This window comes from Chelmon rostratus, chromosome 3, assembly GCF_017976325.1.
Source record: "Chelmon rostratus isolate fCheRos1 chromosome 3, fCheRos1.pri, whole genome shotgun sequence".
Lineage (NCBI taxonomy): Eukaryota > Metazoa > Chordata > Actinopteri > Chaetodontiformes > Chaetodontidae > Chelmon > Chelmon rostratus.
Genome location: NC_055660.1, coordinates 25,436,569 through 25,457,960, shown reverse-complemented (window position 1 = coordinate 25,457,960; position 21,392 = coordinate 25,436,569). Strand labels below are relative to the sequence as shown.

Sequence of the window (21,392 nt, the reverse complement as noted above, 5' to 3'; positions counted from 1 at the left end):
TCTGACATGCTTTTACACATTTTTATGAGCAGGAAATTGATGCGAACATAGACAAGAGGAAGCTGAGAGCAGATTTCAATTTCATCAACAAAATGGCTAAATTAAGAAAAATGAGAAAAATACCAAGTCAACAAAAACTAGTTTATTGTCATTCTTATTTTTTTTATTTACAATGCATTCTTTAAAGATCTGACTTGTTGAACACTGTACAAATAAAACATTAAACTATATGAATGCATAAAATAAACACATACATTGAGACAATCCAGTTCAGTTCCATCTGAACAGGGAAACAAAGGTATAGACATAAACTTGATGTGTAGCAGACACCCAAAATAACCATGTTAGTGTTAACAAAAAGATATTTTTATAAAAAAATTACACTGCATTAATTTTATCTAGCTGCTTTGGATGAATTCTATCAAAAGTGCACAGCTGACGATGACGCTAAGTAATTGATATGTATATGAATTTATGTGGTAGTTTGCAGAAAAAGGATGCATATAATATAATCTCATGTACCTGCTCTGTCATCAACAAACAATAGTAACAGTCACACAGTCATGACAGTTTGTTATGAGGAGTTTAGATGTGCCATTATTAACTGTGACAATAAAACCTCAAATGCATATTCACACACTTAGCTTCAGGTCAAATAAAGTAGTAAACTGCATATTTAAAGGGTCGGTTCACCCAAATTATGAAAAAACAAAAACCAAAACAAAACATAACTCAAACACCACAGGGCAACTGAACCCTGGTGTGTGTGTGTGTGTGTGTGTGTAATTATTGTTATTATTTGTTGCTGGTATGTGATTCTCAGTTCAGACTCAAATTCAAATGAACTTCTACAGAGACCACAGCTTTGGTTAAAGCATCTCCTCTGTCCGTCTAATCTCCCATTACATGTTCGATACAGATTACATTCATACAACGGCGACACATTGAAGGGATTCTCTTATATTTGACAGATGATGGAAGTAAATGAAAAAAAAATAATATGGACACCAATAAGTCTTTGTACATAAAGAAGAATTCCACGAGAGTAACAGTGTGCAGTCTGGTCCATGATGGGTTTAGTGCAGTTGAGTGAGGTTTGGAGTCAGCGAGACATCATTCGCACAAACTCTGTGAAAGGAAATGATTTGTTGTTATTGTTGGTTCAGGAAAAGGATCACGTTTAACTATCACTTCTTAACTACAACTGTGTTAGCTCAATTTTCCTGTCAGTACTGGATGCTGCTTGCAAAAGAAGGTAAATCATGACTCTGTATTTGCATTGTTTTTCAGAGACAAGCATTCTGTAATACCACCTGAAAGCAGTGTCTGGTGCTTATCTGGCCAAGGGAACTCAATGCACTGCATCTTAAGAAAACACATACGAATAGCCAAACCACAGACAAAGGAAGAAAACATCTGCAGCAACATGTGCGCCGCAAATACACACAACAAAATCCAATAACTGCAGTGTGTTGCGCTCTCTCAGCCACCTGGTTCCTTCTTTGTTTTCCCTCAGCATCTTCACCTAAAGCATTACTAAGTCACCTTCAAAGTCCACCTGTCCGTCCCCATTGAGGTCTACATCTCGGAGGATCTCGTCGATCTCGCGGTGGTTCAGCTGCTCTCCCATTAGCTTCTTCATGGCTTCCCTCAGCTCCCCGAGGCTGATCTGACCATCGCCGTCAGAGTCGAACTGGAAAAAAAAAATGGATGGGGTAGATAAAACTAAATTTAAACGCATATAAAATAAAATGTATTAGAGGTAAAAGCTGGGGAAATGGGGTCCCCTGAGACTAGAAGGTGGTCTGTCTGGCTGTAAGTTATTAAATTGTAGTGCAGACCTCTTTGAAGGCATCCCTCAGCTCCTTGACACCAATCATGTCTGCAGTCTCGGCGAGCATCTTGGGACCCATTAGTTCCACAAAGTCCTCAAAGTCCACTCTGCCGCCACCTAGAGGGGACAGAAGAGGAGCACACATTATTAACTTAAAACACAGATTGATAAGCGATATGTGGTATGACGCTTTTTCTTATGTGCAGTTCTCTGGGGAGTTATAGCTTGAATGCTACATGGAGCCTTAAGAGCTCTGCGTTATGGATATACAGCGTGCACTCATACCATCAGTGGCAGATAAATACCGCCAGGCTGTACAATAGCACAGACATGGGGAATGTCCTTGCTACAGCCTGCTGACATGCAGCACTTATGGTGACTGTACTGGTTAAATAAATTATAATTTTAACTCAGTTACATTATTTCATTCAACAACTACAGCTACAGATACAGTAATACGGGATAATATACTGTTCATAGGCTTTATCAGCATCTACAAAAGCCTATTGGTTTAATTTCCCGGTGAGTACATATATACATTTGCTCTCTTGTTTCGGTTGATCAGTGAACCAGAATTACCTTCTTCAACTTCAGAACAAGCAGAGTTGTGTTTTTTTGTGTGTCTCTCTCATATATGTACACGCAGTACTCACAGATCTGCTGGCTGAGTTCTATCAATTCCATCTCTGTTGGCATGTATCCCATTGTCCTCATGCACTCGCCCAAGTCCTTACAGCTGATAAAACCATCCTTGTCTTTGTCAAACTCCCTGAATGCCTCACGCAGCTCTGCAGGGTAAAAGAAAAAGAATGAATGAGCGAGAGAAAGATGGAGATATTACTGTTACAGATGGTCTAAGTGTATAATTTATAGGTCTTATGTAGAAGCCGTACGTGTATAATTTGTATGTGCTTATTGCATCTTTCAAATGAACCTGATCTGTAAAGGAAAATGAGACAGACCTGGAGAGACCTGTCCAGTCTGTGTTGCTTTGAGCATATTCATTTTAATGGTCCTAAATCACATCTATGAGTGTGAGTGGAGGTGGGGGTCCGCCACAATGTCTTTTTTACATTATAATACTGGGAGGAGCCAGAGTTAAAACTCATGGTGGCTTTAACTAAGATTTGAGATTTGTCTATGATGACATAACGTTGCATCGGGATAGAAAAACTGGAAATCAAAGCCTGTAAAATGTTGAGTTTGTAATGTTTACTGGTCCTGACCATCACTGTCATTTACCCACTTGTACCATTTCAGTTCAGAAATTTTGATTTTGACAATTAGGTGGAAACCAGGTTACTGACCACTTCCAAAAAAGGGCTGCAGACAGTCTTACTGGCAACACGTACAATTTAAGACTTTCAATTAAATCTGACTTGACTTAAATGGGAAAGCACTTGAGTCAATGTTGGTGGGGTCTAAAAACTGCAAGTTTTAAAATCTCTGCTTATAGCAAGCAACATGAGAGTGTATTAGCTGCTGCTAGCAAAACACACCCGAATCTCTGACATGTCGGCAGTTGAGTTGCATTGTGGGTAGAAGAAGAATGTGTGGAATGAAACAAAATATCTCTGATCCTGCTGCATCTTTTTGGATTTCGACAGTGTTGTGTGATGCACCATCATAAAATAGATATGTTAAACTCCTGCCAAAAGGGTCTGTCACAAATTTGCTCTTATCAATGGATTATAGCATTAGTAAACTATTTATTAACTTTTTTAAAGCCATTAGAATTTATAAAAAAAGGTAATTTTTTCAGGGGTACCCCATTATTGATGATTGATTTTTCTCCAAAATATGGCAACTAACATGTCAGAGTCAGTGTGTACTTAAGTGATGCAAGTAATTTATTTATTTCAACAAATGCATTGAGTTTCTACATAAAAAACAAAACAATAAAACTTCAGTGACCATTTATTCCACTGTCAAATGATGCCTGCGAATGTGCAGTGTGAAAGTGTGAGCAGGATCTGAGGAACACAGTTGAACTGTGCTTTAACTGTGAGGAATAATCTTTTCCTTTGAATAATAATCCTTCACTTTGATCTTCTTCAGCTCAAGTGAGATAAAAAACAGCAAAGGCTTGTTCACATAGCTGACATTCAGTGAGAAGGCAAAGTCAGGGGAGTCTTTTCAAATTCTGCTCCATACGGTAAAGCACAATTTCTCACAGTGGAACAGATGGTTTGAGGTTTGAAAGGAAGGCGGTTCAGGGCAACGGCTGCGGGAGCAGGAGATGGAGGGAGGATTTGGATTAAGCTTTTGATATTTCTGTACCTTCCATCTCCTCTGGACGAAGATCTCTGTCCTGCGGTGGCGTGGATAGAAGACAGGCAGAGAAACGGACAGCCAGTCAGGTTACACACACACTTTCAGTATCATCTAGTTCTGATTCACACACAGTCACGATGGCAAAACATGCAGGAAACACTTTTGTGCCTCGGCTGGTCCCTTCACTCCTGTGAAGCATTTTTCATGTTCAGCTGCCTCAGCAGAGATTCGGTTACAGGATTATTTGGGTTTTGATCTGACTGACCCTAATAACCTTTTTAGTTGATCTGCTACATGATTTTGTGTCCAATCTCATTTTGCCCTCCCTGGTGGAGAAGCTTTGGAAGTCTACTGTGCATATGCTCCACGACAAGCATTCAGAATGTATTATGAAAGACATTGCAAATGCACAGTCAAGCACGCTCCTTTTGGCCTGCTTTTCCAAACACACAAAAATAAGGCCCACACACACGCAACAAAGCTGATGAAATGGTTTGTGTGTTGATAAAACTCAAAGGAAAGCCACCGCAGCTTAACTTGTACTGAGTAAACGAGAGAAAAGGACAATTAAATGGCACTTTGAGAGATTATTAATATCATAACAAATGGGTGTTAGAGCCAAAAATGTCGTAGAGATGAGTTTGAACAGTTGCACTTTTAGCGATGCAGAAAAATGTACAGGTGCAGTTTATGCTGAATCGGCTTCAGCCAGTGGACAGAAGGTGATCCCGGGATAAGTTTGTTCACGGCGTGTTCTGTGAGGCTGTGACATCAGCAGCAGGAATAATACGGGCCTGGATTAGAGGATGCGGGGCAGAGAACAGTGGCAGGGAGATTACAGCTGTAAATTGTATTACAAATCATGAAGGCTTATCGTTTTTTTCATTTCCCTGTCCGCCGCAGATTTTTTCATCTGCATCTGTGCTGAGGTTCGGCCGGCAATCGATCGACAAGCCTTAACGCACCTGCACCAGCTGAACACAGAGCAAACACACAGGCGCTGCTTTTGCCGGTTGTCTTTTTTGCTAAAATCTGGGACTGGCAGGTTGAGCCAAGTCCACGCACAGAGGCAGGGAAGCTTCCTTGTTCCATTTTCTGCCTTCAGGCCCATAGTACTGGTGCCACTGATTGCTTTCAAGAGCCTGAAACAAGTGTCCCAGCATCAAAAAAAGGTTCTGAATCCGATTTCATCAATTCTATCATGTGTATCACACGTAAACTAGAACTCAAGTACAGGCCTAATGTGCCACTGAAGGAGTATTTATTCCGTTATTTTTAATTTGTCACTTTTGAGAACAAAGGGATTATGGGGGATATAACCAGTAAAGACTATCAGTCTCACCCTACCCATCTCACAGACTAATCTCTGTAGGCTATTCTGTCGAGGAATCATGTCTCTTTCCCTGATCTATGCATTTAAGTAAGATCGGGAAGTTGTCCTCCAGGTTCAGGACTGTGGTGCTCAGGAAGTATTTTGCTGGGTTACTGGACTGATGTAAGAAAGTTCTACCACTGATGACTTAACAAGAATGAGAGACTCAAGCCATACTAACAGATCTGTGTACAATACACTATGCACAGCTGTGCTTTCACCTAAATTCTATCTGTGCTCTTCAATGTTACCATGCTGATTGGATTAAGTTGGAATACTATATTATTCTGTCACCATCTTATTTTAGTGTGTTACCATGCTCACATTTGCTTATTAGCACTAAATACAAAGCACAGCAAGTGTTGATAGGAACTTCATTAGTTTTATAGTGTAGGTATTTGATCATAAATTAAAGTGCACGCCTCAGACTCTCCTTTTAGCTCAGTTTATGGTGTCCACTCAGGGAGTTGACCTTTAGAGCTTTTTTGCAGAAAACAGCAGCATCCCAACTGGAAACTAGGATTATCAGAGGTAAGAGTGAACAAAACCAGTAAAGTTGTGGCCATAAAACAAAACAAAGATCTGAAAAACTTCCCAAACCCTCCATAGAGCTGAGGGGACCTGCAGAGGTGGATGGTAATTCTCTGTGGGTCTGTCAGTACTAGCAACGCCTTGCTCAGAAGAAGTCATTCCTACTATAAAAATAATGATTTTACTGTTTAAAGGGAAAGGAGCTAACTGTGCATTCAGATATATGAGTACAAAGAGACAAGAGTGTCTGTCGCTGCATGCAGCTTGTGGCATGTTTGAGCTAAGCATGTGATTGATATGATCAGGTCTGACCGGACAGTTGGGGAGTTGTTTTCTGCTGCATATTGGTGCCAAAAAATCAGCTCGCCCGCTGGTCAAGTGGCGAGTTTGAGGTGAACTTTTGAAATGTGGCAAAAAAGGAAAATGCTAAATAAGCACATTTCCATCAGCTGGTTTGGACTGAATAAAGTAGGCTATGCAAAGGGCAGTTTAGTCAGATGTCGGCGGTGTAGGTGAGGAGAGTTAAATGTTAAACTTCCATTAAGAGCATTAACACTTCTTTTGAAAAAAAGCAAAAACCACAAAATACAGCAACAGAGTCTATGGAGTGTAAATGACATTAAATACATCATAAATGTGCAGCCATTGCAGCATTTCTCCTCTAGACTCAGCCCAAGGTCTTCCAGTAGCCTATAGCTACCTGTGATCAGTGACTGTACTGATGTCCTAATGACTCTTTCCTATTACTGCTGCTAATTGCACAGTCAGGAAATGACTGTTATTGATCTCTGCCATATCCCCCATCCCTACATAAGACATTAATCTGAAATAAGAGGCAAGCATGGTATCTCCAGCACCATAAGGAAGAGAATTTATGATCTAAATTACAAGCTAGACAAATTGGGGGTCCAGTTACTCCGTCACTCTAGTACAATCTGTTATATTAACAATTACTCTCTTTATACAGCTCACAGCTCCTATAGGACTTACAGTACAGTAAGTACTATGAAAGATCCTTTCATTCTTTCTTTAATTATAACAGTGGATCCTTCCAAGGTATTATATAGAATTATTTCATGTTGTTTCACAAAACAAATCACTTTCAGCAACAAAGCTCTTATGAATTCTAGTGGTATGGTGGTATATGGTGGTTGACACTGGTGGAACTGGTGGAGATGGGATGGGACAGCGTGGCCACTGTGAAAATAGATGAAGACACGTATGGGTGATGTTGCCTATAATAAATCTGTATTGTGTGTGTGTGTGTGTGTGAATGTCATACATACAAGCTGGCTCTGTGCGAAGCCCTGTCTGAGGAAGATACAAGCAGGCCCCACTAAGTTGTGCAGCATGTTGCAGTTCTTAACCAGAGCGCACAGGGGCTCATCGAACTCCTGCTCCATCCCTCCTTCCTCCTCATCATCCGTGTCCACCTCACCTGCACCACCCAGGCCGCCTAGCATGGCGGCAGATAACGGGGCGCCGCTTCCCTCTACGGGTGACTCCCCCTTAGAGGAGGGGAACCAACCGAGTCAGGATAAAGTCACAATGTAAATACCCCTGACTGCAATGAAACAAGCTGAATCACTTATAATGTTTGTATGTTCTGGCAATCATGAGTCAACTTTCAAAATATAGATTCATATTGTGTATTTGTTTCTAATAGGAAGTTGTTTACAGATCGTATGTAGCTTGGAAATCGTCAGATGACTAACTTTCACAAATGATTAGTCTTACATATGGAGTCCACAAAGCATTATATTACATATCTAAATAAGATGAAATTCACTTTGATGAATGTATTTCTCTCAGCTGAAAGCAAATAAATGGATCCTTACCTTCTTCCTTTTACTGTTCTTTTTAGACGCTTTGTTGATGTTTCCCATCACCCTACCCTCTTCTTCCTGTCTTCCCCCCTCCCTTTCCTCCTTGTTTGTACCCACACTTCTCCCCTGTTTCCTCTCCTCTTTTCCTCTTTCTCTCCCTCTCTGCTCAGGTGTCACATAAAAGTCCAAAGTCCACACTAAATTCAGTGCAGTCCACGGGGAAACACCTTTCACACCCAGCGTGCCAACGGCAAATGTTTCTACTTGCACCACTACAACTGGAAGCGAATGAGGATTCCTCTCTGTGCACGTGCAACAATCCAAAATCCTATTGGTCCGGCGAGAGGCAAGGTAGGCATATGATGTTGCATTAAATCCTGAACTCCTATAGGTTGTTGGAGGCTGATGATGAGCTTTGAGACATGTAGTGTGATATTATGGAATAGCAGCAGGGTGCAGGAGATTGACAGGGTGGGGTGGGAGAGCTGGGTCATATCTGGGCTGAAACAACCTGCTGCTGCCAGACTCCGGCTCTGATTACATGACTCGACCATTTTCTCTCTCCCTCTCTATCCCTCTTTGCCTCTCTCTCACACAAACACACCCTTTTTTCTGTTTATCTGTCAGCCCCTCTCACCACGAGTGATCCTTTGAATTTGGACCAACTTAATCTAATCCATGCCACCCACCTTCCTCTCTCTGCCTCTCAAACATCATGCTTATGGTCTCAAAATGACTAGTCTGGCAGAACTCTGTGTGTGTGTGTGTGTGTGTGTGTGTGTGTGTGTGTGTGTGCATGTGAGAGTGTGTGTGTGTGTGTGTGTGTGTGTGTGTGTGAGAGAGAGAGAGAGAGAGAGAGAGAGAGAGGAGGGGATGGTAGAATTATGGATGGAGAATTGGCTGCCTGTTTAATCCCTGGCATTTCAGATTAGAGGGAAAGAGTTATGTTGACAGGACACGGGAGTAAAGACTTGAAGTTGGAGAAATAGAGGAAGAGTGTTTATATTATTCAGCTGCTTGTAAATCACAAAGAAAATTCTTGACACGTCCTAGAATAATATTTAGTATTTATATATACTACAACTAGTTTGAACTGGTCTCAGTGTAATACTGATGCCTCTCTGTGACCTACATAAACAAATGAGACCCTCAGTCCGGCTCCCTGAGACTCCATCAGATGAAGTGATTTAGACAGGGCGAGCTAGAAGCAGGAGATTTCTCTTTGGGCCTTAATACTTTGTGGTTAGGGCTGATACTGCAGCAGGATCAGCAAAGACAAAAAGAAAAGGAAAAAAAAAGCTAAAAGCCGACAGCGATAGATCACAAGTGAAAACACAAGTCATCGGCCGTCATCGGTCGGTCATTCAACAGATGGTGAGAATTTGCAGGATTTGAAAAGAGGCCTCTTCCTCTTACACCACTTTTACACCATATATGTGTTCATGTGGTCATGGGTAATCCTCTCCTATGCCATTGCTAGTGTTAGAGGTTTTTTTTTTCTCTTGTGTGTCATGTTCAGCGTCACTAATGTCCGTTGGCCGATACGAGCAAACGTGCTGCACAAGCCCTAAAACATTTCCGTCAGGAGAAACGTGCTGCAGCTTCAGAAACGATTCAAACTCAAGAACACTAAGAAAATCTAAAACCAAAACCCTAACCCTGTAAAATCCTATTTTACCTTACCTGCCTTTTTATGTCTTCACCTCTTTACTCCACTTCCCTCCCTGCATCAAAGACAGGGCTGGAGCACTTTGTTGTGTTGCGTTGCACTTGTTTTCTTAGTTTGTGTGTTTTCTGCTTTGCATTGGTTCTGAATTGACAGTGAGGTTGCTTTTAATATGTTTGTTTTGGCTTTCCACAGCATGTTTCCTAACGGAAATGTTCTGGACTTTTCGGCCACTGTATGAATGTGCTCGAGAACAGGGAACAGCGGAAAACAGCAGAAAACAGCATGGAGGCCAGTTACAATACCGTGGCGCTACTTTTTTCTATCCTTTATGAGATGAGATGATGATGATGATGATAAATCGGAAACGGAGTGTAGCAAGTTGCCGCTTCTGTCTGACATCAGACAATATTTAGAGACCAACATACAGAACTTCAACATGCATCATCATCGCACAGGAAAAGGAACAAAAATTAGCACGTCCACACTTGTGTCATGTTTCCATCACTGAACACTTTTAACTTTTGCTTTCTCAATAAACTTACAATTACAAACAAACAATCAGTTGTGGCTTAAATGTAATCTAGATTAAGGAATGGTAGTTTACTTTGTTTCACCATCGTCATATTACAGTTATTAATCTTACATTGACACAAATAGATGCATCACCACATCACTACGCAATCTGCAAACAGCTGTGTTTAAAAAGATGAATTGTATTAAAAATACTTTGTGTCTTTTTTTCACTTACTTCCAAAACAAACATACTGATCAGATCGGGATCTTGCACGAGCAGGTGGAAATATTTCCTCTTAAGTCCACAGGGGCTGCTAAAATCAACAATAAAAGTTCCTTAAAGTTGCTTTACAAAAGAACATTTTATTTAATCATTCAACTGTTCAGTTATATTTCCTGCAAACATTATCTTCCTTCATTTATACTGTTTATTTATATTGCATGTTTATAAAACATCCCTATATTATGGTCTGGTGCCAGGTTTGCAAATCTGGATAACACTAAATTTTAATTCCGCTGTTACATTTAGTTTGAATGCCTGAACCATCCATTGTAATGACTAGATCCCAACCAAACTCTATGAAATGTATCAGCATTTAAAGTAGATCACATTTTATTTAATCATTTAACACGTTCTGTAAATATTACCCTCCTGTGGTCTGCTCAGGTGTGTAATTCTGGGAGATAACACTAAATTCCTTTAATTAGTGGATATATTTAGATTTTTTATTTATTTATTTTTTGTTTGTTTTTGGTTGAAACAGTTACAGTAAGACTTCTACTTTTCAGGACCTCCTAATAAAATTAGGTACATTTAGGTAAACTTTCACTGTCTTCCTAAATGTCCTTCCTACTTGTCTTTCTCCTTTCCCGTTTCTGTCTCTGTCATCATTCAGCTGTGCTGCAGTCACTGCTATGAGAAAGCATTACATGATCATATGCTCTCTTTGAAATAAATGAAAATTGCAGGAGGGACCAGACTTTGACACACATGATCCGCTGAACTCTAATTTCATACATCCCTCTAATACACATCCCGATGCTAAATTTAGTCCAGCAGCTGTGGGTGGGATATTGTGAATGGGGAATAAATAGAGTGTGTGTATGATTTTATCTGTGTCCACCTACACACACATCACACATACATCAATATACTGTAGATGCCTGTTGTGTGGTGCTGGTCGTGCAGCACTGTGTGTGTGCCAGAGATTAGCGCAGTATGTGTAAAGCCAGTGCCGAGCGCCTGCAGCCCTAATCCCCTGCGTTCAATCTGGGAAACTGATGCATTTTTAGCATCTCTCTACATTCCCCCATACCTTCCTTTATATTTTTTCTACATGTTACAATTTCTCCATCTTTTTAAACTACTGCACCCCCCTTTCGCTGCAGATCTCTCTACATTGCTGCTTTTCCTCTGATGCCTTTCTTCTGACACCACCAGAAGAGTGCAGCAAAGCTCAGCTTGTTGCGAATTAAAAGATGAATTTATGCTCAGCTGTAATACTCATGAGGCACCACCAGGTGTCAGCCTCGTTCTGCCATTAAGTCCATTGTTGTAGTTCTGCTCTTTTTGGACAGCACACTGAGCAGAGGGAGAGAGGAGAGAGCAGCAGGGTGGAGTTGTGCCTGGGGAGATGTTGAATGGGGAAATCTGACTGCAAGCACAGAGGGCACAACCACTGAATCCCTACCAGCTCCACAGACAAGATCCTCCACCCGACCCTGACCTCTCTGAGTCTGACCTTTCTATAGACTTGGTGGAATTAAAAAAAAAATCCACTGAGATTCTATTAAATAGAGAGGACAGAGAGTGATGGGATGACTTGCAACAACGATTTCAATCCACAGTGTCTCGGTTATATAATAGTATGTGCCTTAGCCCACGAATCCAGCTGGACTCCCACCAGATTAGTAAATGGAAGCCTCCGTCCTGTAATGGGCTTTTTCCTGCATTTTTTCCCATCATATGTTTCTCAAACATGCACAGGATGCTTCAGCTTCATTTGATCATGCTTCCTTTACATGCAACAATGGCACAGGGTGGTATAAAGTGTTGTATGTATGTAAAGTGCATATACAATGGGCTACATGTAAAAAAAAGCAGACACATGCACCTGCCATAAAGTACATGCACACAGCGAAACAGTTTTTGTATTGCTCTGTGAAAAAAAAAGCGCTGACACCCGGCCTCAATCAACAGCATGGTGTGAACACAAAGCTTTACAGCCATAAAACCCATAACAGAGCAGTTGGGTGAGAATTCATGTCCTATCCCTCGACAACAGCGAACACACCAGATGCCTGAAAGACAAGGACAGAAGATAGGCCAACAGAAAATCCAATCCTGGGGCAGTAAACAACATGGTGGACACATTTCAAAAGTCAGGATTTTCCTGCCAACAGCTCTGGTGTAGTTCAGGTCAAACATTTTGGCCGAGACAGGGTGCGTCCATGTGTGTTTGGATGCTTACGCATGCTTACATGCTGGCATACAAACACAAAGTTATCGCAAATGCAGCGAATCAGTTCATATGAGGCAAACAGGGTGACCTACAAATTAGATACGCACTTCAACCGACCCAAATCTGAAAGAATGAGGGCAGTTTTAACTTATCATCATATTGTGACTATATACCACTTACAACCTGCATAAGTAGTATCATTGTCATCAACTTGAATCTCCATAAGTTTACTACCATAATCCCAGTGCATTGAAGGTGGGTAACAACACTCTTATGTGTAGTATACTAAGCCTGTTTGACGTCAGAGCTTTAACACAAGTACAAAGTGCTCATCCCTTCATTCAGTCTTTGCCCGTTTAATCTGTACCATCCATACACATCGAAGAATGCCTTCTGGCCTTGAACATGTGCTGATCTCTCTGGCAAATGAATTTATATGGTATGACTGCAAAAACACCTGTAAAACAAGTTGCAGGAAGGAGGATCAAGCAGAGGCAAAATTGCTGAGTTACGATTGGTCTGAGATGCCGCGCAAATGTGGCCCATCGCAGACAGATGAAGGCTGCAGTCGTCTGCCTGATGCACACATGTATGAGAAACGACACAGCAGTGCTGCCGACAGTTCACATGATGGCTGAAGCTCTGAGTCAACATCAGCAAAGCTTCAGATACAAGTTCTGTTTCAGAGGTGAAAACACTATTTAATATCATTTAGCAAATAGTCTTTCTGTGTGTGTGTGTGTGTGTGTGTGTGTGTGTGTGTGTGTGTAAAACCAGACGCAGTGACAGAAATAAAGAAACAAAGAAAGACAAGAACAACACATAATATTAAACCATATATTACATATTAAGTAATACTTCATCAAACCTTTATCAGACCTGAACTTAGACCCCGACTCTGGACTAACTGGGCCCACAGCTGTAGTTCATATAAGGAAAAAGTGCTGTTACAGTCAGCGGAGGGTTTCAATTTAACCTGACATCATTTTACAGGCTGCAGCCACATATGGCTGCCTGGATTGTCCCACATTGCCTGCTCTCATTCCCGCCCACTTACCCATTCCCAAAAGGAGGATAATGCCTGCTGCACCTGTCCAGACTTTGTTTATGTGTTTTCATGTGACCTAAAAGTTAGAATGGAGTTTCTCTGAGGTCCCGGAGGTCCTATGGATTAGTGACTTTCTGTGAAAAATAGGATGAGAAAGTCACGGAAACATTGGAACTGCATGTTCTTTTTCTCCCTCCATGAGTGTTGGACACAACTGTTGCTGCTAAGAGCGCCCCAGTGGTAATGGTCCATCAAACTAAACCGCTTTTAAATCTGTCCACTAAAGCTGCTCTTGTTTTTTGTTCACATGGCTTTATATGTACTGTCAACAAATGCATGATATGATGTTTTCTGGCAAAGCCTGCAATGAAAAGAGGTAATTTCTGACAGCTGAAATTAACCTGTTTACTAAAAGCTTATTTTTTAAAAACTCTAGAACGCAGAGGGGCATAGTGATTGACCGACAGATGTTGGGCAGACTTAAATTCTACCAACAAAATATGTGACTCAAATTCAAATGCATGTATTTGTGATATTTTTGCAAGAGAAAACATAATCTCTTTGTCACGCTAACAATTTTGTGAAAGAATATCACAGTGTAAACTCTCACACCACCACAGCCCTCTGCATGACTGGCAAATGTCAACTGGAAAAACATATGTCTTATAAAAAGTGGAGAATTCCGCTCGTGCTAATTATTTCACATGTGAAAGGAGAAAAAAAGTCTGTTATTGAAGTAAGTTTGCCTGCTCTATAAGCAAATAGAAATTACTGTACTGTAACTGTACATGTATGTGTATGTACATGTACAGTGCTGGAGTTGTTGCACAAAGGACTAGAGTTAAAATTCATGGCAATCAGTGCTATGATGGAGCATTTCTTTTATAGCACTTTTTATTTGGATTGTTGTTGCAAAATGTGATGAAACACCCATCAACACGTTCATGTTCAGACCAGCAGTCATTTCTATATTATTACATGAGTATTCAGTATGTAAGGTTGGACCACACCCATCTTTAGACCTTAATTCTAATCTCAACAACACATCTGCAAAGTGACGTGATTGCATCTTGCACGTTGTGACAGAGTTTGCACAGCCAGCCTTTTTAGAGCAGTGCATTGAATTCCTTCTGCTGTGGACAGCCGAACCTCTAACCCTAACCATAACCAATCATGCCTAACACTACCCTAAACCTGACCTCACTTCATACCTCACTTCTAACCTTAATTAACCAGCCTCATTAAGGCCAGCCTTTGGTCCCCATGAGGACTACTGGTCCTGACAAAGTTGGTGTTTATTCCCGGAAAAGGTACCAAAAACGTAACAAGAAGCATCTCCAGGAACTCTTATTGAGTCAGCAGAGTGTGTCCTGAAATCCTCACAGAAGCTGACAGCACCTACAAGTCAGACCATGATCTCACAGAGGACGGTTCCTCAGAATACATGAACAGCTTTGGCAAACCGTGTTCAGTGGAATCACTGAATGTGGGATACAGTGATCCATGACTCACAATAAATGTAGAGGTGGTGGGGGGGCAATGGTTTCTTCCTTCTAAACTCATCAAAAAGCAAGCAGGCAAACTACTGTGCCTTTTTTAGCAATGGAAGAAATATTCAGATTGTTTGCTTAAATAAAAACAGCACAATATAAAAATATTACATTTCAAGAGTCTCGCACTAAAACTGTCACTTCAGTAGAGGAGCAGTGAAGTAACTCATTATGACGAGAGGCCGTGGTCCTGTTGTCATACACAGTAAGTCACATTAGAAAATGCTTTTATGTGTTGTTCTGCAGGGCGTGAACAAACAATATATTTTGTCGTTTTTTTGACGCTATTTTCTTGTCAGGCAGGCTCACAGCTTTTTAATTTTTCATTTGATTTAATTGGATCCCCATTAACCATTAACAAGGTAGCAACTACTCATTCTGCAGTCCACGCAAGTAAACATTATGTCATAATGTAAAATAATTATGTCATTAAAAATCTAAGGCAAAAGGGAACAAAAGTAAAAAACAAACCAAAAAAGCAAGCTATGAAAATGATTGAAGCAGGCTGAGAGAAGCGGGGTCATGCTGATGTCACACTTCATTAGCCATCAGGAGTTTCACCTGTGGCCGAGAGAGATTGAGGACAGGTCATGAGGACGAGACTCAAAGAAACTGTTGAGGTAAAAATTTGCACAGCTCTTAATAACTGATCTTCAATCTGCTTCGACCATTTCAATCTGCTGTGAAATATTACCGCATGGAGTTTGGTTTCCACAGGCACCTCCTGTGCAGACAAGCATCCTCAGTCCTCAGGAATTGGCTTTCATAAGTTGCTTGATTCTGCACCCGTGTGACACAAGAAATTAATCACGTGGTTTTGATAGAAACGAGTCACCCATATGAATAGAAGACGCGGTTTGGCTACATTTTTTTCCCATAACTTCATTCAGGGTGCCCCACATTTTTTCCCATCAAGTTTACAATCATTTATTTTGAGTTTGAAAATCATGTTTTTCTTTTTCCTATTGACTTCAGTAACTTGTATTCTCAGTTTACCCAGCCATCCCTACTCCCTGTCCTGTTTGCAATACCCCTTGCCACATAAGAGTCTGGTGTACCTGCTCTATATGTAAAGTGTCCTGAGACAACCTTGGTTGTGATTTGCCGCTATATAAATAAAATTGAATTGAATTAAATTGAATTGAGGACTTATCTCTTTAGTGGACAGTCCTGCAACATCCAATTTATGTTCGGGTCACCCACTAGATAAATCTAATTTGCAGTGTCACAGATACTGTCAAACATGTCACACGCACGTCTCACACACATGCATGTGGCCTGTAACAGCGTCCAACCAACAGTGGTTTGACATGTGGGAAGTGAACCTGTAACCACCAGGCTAATACACCGACAGGCATGAAGTCTTGTCTCATCTCTGCTGGAATATGTCTCTGAATTTAGAGGACAATCCCTCCTCCATGCAAGTTCCTGTCTGTACATACGGTATATTCACTGACTCACTTCATCTGAGAATGTATAGTGAAGATGAGTTTATGTGACTGCTAAAATATGGATATCATTTGTAATCGACACATCTATTATTTCTGCAAGTTTGCCATTTTCTTTGTCTTTTGCCAACTCTAGCACAGCTTCTTTGTCCTAACACCTAAAAAATTTGACCACGGTGGATCTGAGCCTGGTGAAATTCCTGTTCGGTCATCCTATCCTATGTGCTCTCTCCAAATTAACTTTGTTGAGTTTGAGTTTTTTTTTCTCTAGAATTAAGTGTTTTACTCTTTGCTCACAGTCACTCCATTTCTCATTTAGAGAATCAGGAGTATTTGGCTTTAGTGTCCAGGACCACAAGAAATTCAGCCAGTTTGCATACTGTATGTTATTTGTATTTCAATCACATCCAGTTAAGAGTTTATTATAGTTTTCAATTCATCCACCTCCTTCTGAGTGAACTTGAGTACTGCACCTCTTTCATGAGCTCTTTAATTATTGGTGGTCACGATCATTTGTGTAAAATTCAAACTGTATTTTGTAATTCTTTTGCAGTAATTCTTTAAAATGTGATCTTAATAAATGTGTCCTGTGTCTTTATTGCTGCTAGAGTGTCTGGCGTTAGCCATGTCACTTTAATTTATCTGTAGCACCCAGCTATTAACAACTTACACCCTTTAACGCCTTTAACAAGAGATCCTGCTGCTGGTCAGAACTAACAGTGGGGTGTATGTTTTTGCATTTATGCATTAAAACTTGCTTTTAAATCTTTTTCACTGATGAAGTTCCGGTGATTTATTTATCAGTGACCATCTGCACACACCAAGTAAATACAACATGGGCCTGTGATACACTATTTGTGACCCTAATTAACTAACTAAGAACCTCTCAAATGCTACATTAAATAAATTCATCAGTATACAATGGATTATGTGACATTGCTCATTTCCTAAATTTGGGCAAAACGATAATCTCAGCTGCATTTGGAGTAACTTTTGAGAAGGAAGAGACGTTGTTGAACAGTTTTGACATGCTGACACATCACCAGTCTACACAACTGCTATCATGAAAGCAGCATGTATCAGCTGACTGCTCACAGAACGACTGACAGATGCTGTGAAGACATTCTAGTGCATGACTGAAATGACCAAACAAGGTGAGTCCATAAACACACAGATGAGAAAGAGGAGGAATCACAGATGGTAGAAAAAATTAAGCAGAGTAATTAAGTTTGTGTAAAACATGGATTAGCATGCAGGTCATTGTAGGTCTTAACTTTGAAACTGATTAAATCTCTCACTCATTCTGACTGAAGCATTCAGTCACAGTGTGACGCGTCGCATCTGTCAAACAAATTCGTCAGAGTTGACCGAAATGCATCGTGTGCCTCAAGTGTCCCAGTAGAGTGAGTGATGTGAAAGTGATCTGCGTGTGATCGACTGTCTTGTCCTCTCGCTCGTTTAAGCTCTAATCTCCCTTTATGTTGCAATCAATCTCTTTTTTCTTTCTTTCCTAATGACACGTAGCCATCCATCACTCCCCGGCCCTCATCCCAGCCCCCCCCTTTCTTCAGTTCCTCATCATTCACTCCATCTGTTGCTTATGGATGACTCATCAATGAGACAACAATGAGAGATTAGTAGATTCTTGTGTATTTCAGTTTTGGCCAGGTTGATAAAGACACTGTGCTAAACTGAATATAGAGTTCAGCCATTCAATCTGAAACAGAAAAAAAGTGTCTTTTGTCTTTGCTCAAATAAAACTACAAACCTGTGGTGGAGCTGCACAGCCACAGGTGGTGATGTACACACAAACTATGGGCTGAATCAGAAATCCAGATCAATCCAGTGGGAACACAAAGTGTAGTTTCAGCACACAGGCAGTTTAATTAACCACAGAACCACAAGACTCAGCTGTTGGAGCAGTACCCTCAGACTGCTGTACATGGGAAGCTGAACGAAGCACAGATGAAGGTTTGACAGCTTGTGCACTGGGTACACATGCACACAAGCACCGTGTGTTCAGAACACAAAACAGAACACTTTTTACAGCATACGAGTGCTGATTCATATGAGACGATGCAAACACAGTACATAAAGTCAGCAGTGCCCAATCTGATGCTCTTCCAATTATAATTATTGACTTTGAATCTAAAATTTTGACAAAAAACAGAAGCTTTTGAAACAAAATTTTCAAGACATATTCATTCCTGTCTTGTCCATCTCTTATGCACTCTGTCAGAGTTTCTATTTTCTACAGACAGTGTACAACGTACTTGTCGTCAGGGAGGTCGCAGGTCAGGGTGTGAAATCAGTCTCTGAGGCTCTGGTGATCTACTCAGAGGGTGATTATTCCTTCGTTGAGGCTCACTGTGATGAGTCTCTGACTTGTCCGCTGTCTGTCACTGTTTTATTCAGTGTTTTCCTCTAGTCTGTGGCCTGTCTGCCAGCTCCCTGTCTATCAGAAATCTAATTATTGCTTTTAGCATGATCTTGACTTGAAATGAAAAGATCATCTTTCCCAATCTCATCTTTTTTTTCTCTGTAGGTGATCGCCCCAGGGTCACCTTCATATTTGTCAGGACATCATGGTTCAAACCCTTGCACTCCCTCTTTGCTGCTTATTTGTAATGTCTGTCTGTTCAGTGCTGTTGTTGTAAATCTGGATCAACCAGTGAAGTGCATAAATATTCTTATTAATAAACATCTTAGAGAACTGTTCTTGTATTTGTTGGTGTCATATTCTTACATTCTCATATTCAGGGGTCTCATAACATGTTTTGTGCATTTCCTTCCTCATAAAACATTTGCAAAGCTTCTTTTTTTTAAATATTCTGAATGCTGCATTGCAAACATCCATGTATGCTACCTTGCAGTCTTGCAGAACTATGTTTTGTGTCACATGTGTACTTGCGCATCTGCGTGTGTGCCCACAAGATACAAAACAAAACAGAGGCTCACTCATCAAAGCATTACTCCATATTGTTTCAATCAAATCATAGTTTGATAGCTTTCAAAGTTTTGTTTGGAGGCCAAGCAACAGTTCTCACTTCCTCTAATGTGGTCATTGCTACTTAAACTCCTCGCAGCAGCGAGACCCTCTCCTCATTCATTCATTTATTCATTGACAGGCAGTTTGTCTAGCTGAGTTTGTTTCATAAATACTTTCAGTTTGTCAATGACAGTATCCAGAAGGACACTGTCATTTTCAACATAGTGTACATGTGTCAGTAAAGCACATATTAGCGATGCCACAGAGACATGCCATTCTTACATGTACATGTAGCGCACAGTTCAGTGCCCTACCTGTCCAAAGACTGAGTCAACGATGGGTCGCAGCTTTCTCCTGTCTCCCTCTTGCAGCCAGAGGTCATCGGGGTCCCCCACAGGGGACGACAGACTCAAGGTCTTGGCCTTAGTCTTTGGAGGCCTCTTCATACTAGCGGAGCTCCATCGCCTCAATGACTCAATCTTCTTCTTGATGGAACCCTGGAGGACAAAGAGAGAGGCTGAAATTGGAAAGTCGTTCCACACATGATAAACAGAATGGTGAATGAACAGCAGTAGAAAGAGAACTGAGTGAGAGATGACTATTCATGCATCACCAATTATTAATGAATGAATAAATGAACACACACTTCAAGGTTAAATGCAACCAAAATTCCTAGAAAGGTATTGGAAAAGAAGCTGCAGCAGCACACACACTCACACACACACGCTTTAGATGAAATTACATTCGCACAAATAGCATTCACAGTATAATACTATGCTATGCTATGATGCCCTTTTTAATAAACCAGCTCAGAGACATTCCTGCATTGGAAGAATTTGGTTGACAGACTCAGAAAAAACTCAATAAAAAACAATATAGCTGATTATATGACTGATTGTGAGCTTCATTTCATGCACACGTAGTATTGCTCTACAATGATATTGCATTTATATTGCAGTATTTCAGTGTGACAGTTGTAAACAAATAAAGTAAACAGTGCATTCATTCCAGCCAGGCTTCAGAAGACAGTTTGTCATATCGGGCTTGAGCACCAGAGGCAGGATTTAGGATGCTGCAAACTCATGTTTTGGCACATACAACCACTGACCTTTTTGATTAACTTCCCCTCTGGCGCCTCCAGGGATGATACGCTTTTCGTGTCGGTCATGTTTGCAGCCCAGCTTGCATGCACAGCGCCGTCCTCTTTCTCTCTGTCTCTCCTCCTGTCTCACTCTTGTCCACTCCTCCTCTTTGTCTGTCTCTAGAGCATCTGACACTGGTTGATAATCTGAGGCACATCTCCCACCGTTGTTGCTCCTCCTTCTCTCCTCCTCTCTCGCTCTCCCTCTTTCATCTCTCCGCCTGTATCGACACCCATCACTCACTTTTCATCTGCCTCTGTCCGCCTCGTCTCTTGGCTTCTCTTGCTGTAAATGTTGCGTTCACATACACAGATGCTAATTCATTCACACGAATTTTAAGAAGAAGGCAAAATGTTTCTGTCTTTTTAAACTCTTGGTATTAGTTAATTTGTTAATTAATGTAGAACATCCTGCTCAGGTAACTTGGCCTCTCTCATGAAAAAAAACAGAAACAACTTTTTAATAATTGAAAAAGAAATAAGTAATATAATGCTGTTCATTCTTTATGTAAATAAGTAATATAAAAAAACAAATATGTTGAAGAGGTGTGACGTTGCACACACATCTTCTCTTTGAGCCTGACACTATTTTCTGTCCATGTATGCGACATCTCCAATAATCCCTTATTTATTTCCTCTCTACGTCTCTCTGATCTCAGCTGTTCCGATGCTGATGTAGGCTTGTCCTCAATCCTCTGCACTTTGAAGTGCTTCCCATTGTTTATTACATTTGCC

The 21,392-nt window shown here is 40.8% G+C and overlaps 1 protein-coding gene across 2 annotated transcripts; it reads right to left on the bottom strand.

The window, feature by feature from the left end:
- Positions 1–128: 128 nt before the first annotated feature.
- cabp2a (calcium binding protein 2a) lies at positions 129–20,756 on the bottom strand. Of its 2 annotated transcripts, XM_041933066.1 has the most exons (8): positions 20,625–20,756; positions 19,831–20,013; positions 7,298–7,519; positions 4,115–4,145; positions 2,488–2,622; positions 1,842–1,951; positions 1,546–1,693; positions 129–1,128 (listed from the first exon to the last, which is right to left on the bottom strand). In XM_041933066.1, the coding sequence occupies exons 1-8, from the start codon at positions 20,682–20,684 to the stop codon at positions 1,103–1,105; spliced, it is 915 nt and encodes a 304-aa protein (XP_041789000.1). In that variant the 5' UTR covers positions 20,685–20,756; the 3' UTR covers positions 129–1,102. The 2 variants fall into 2 exon arrangements, with proteins under 2 accessions (XP_041789000.1, XP_041788999.1); XM_041933065.1 differs by lacking the exon at positions 7,298–7,519.
- Positions 20,757–21,392: the final 636 nt, after the last annotated feature.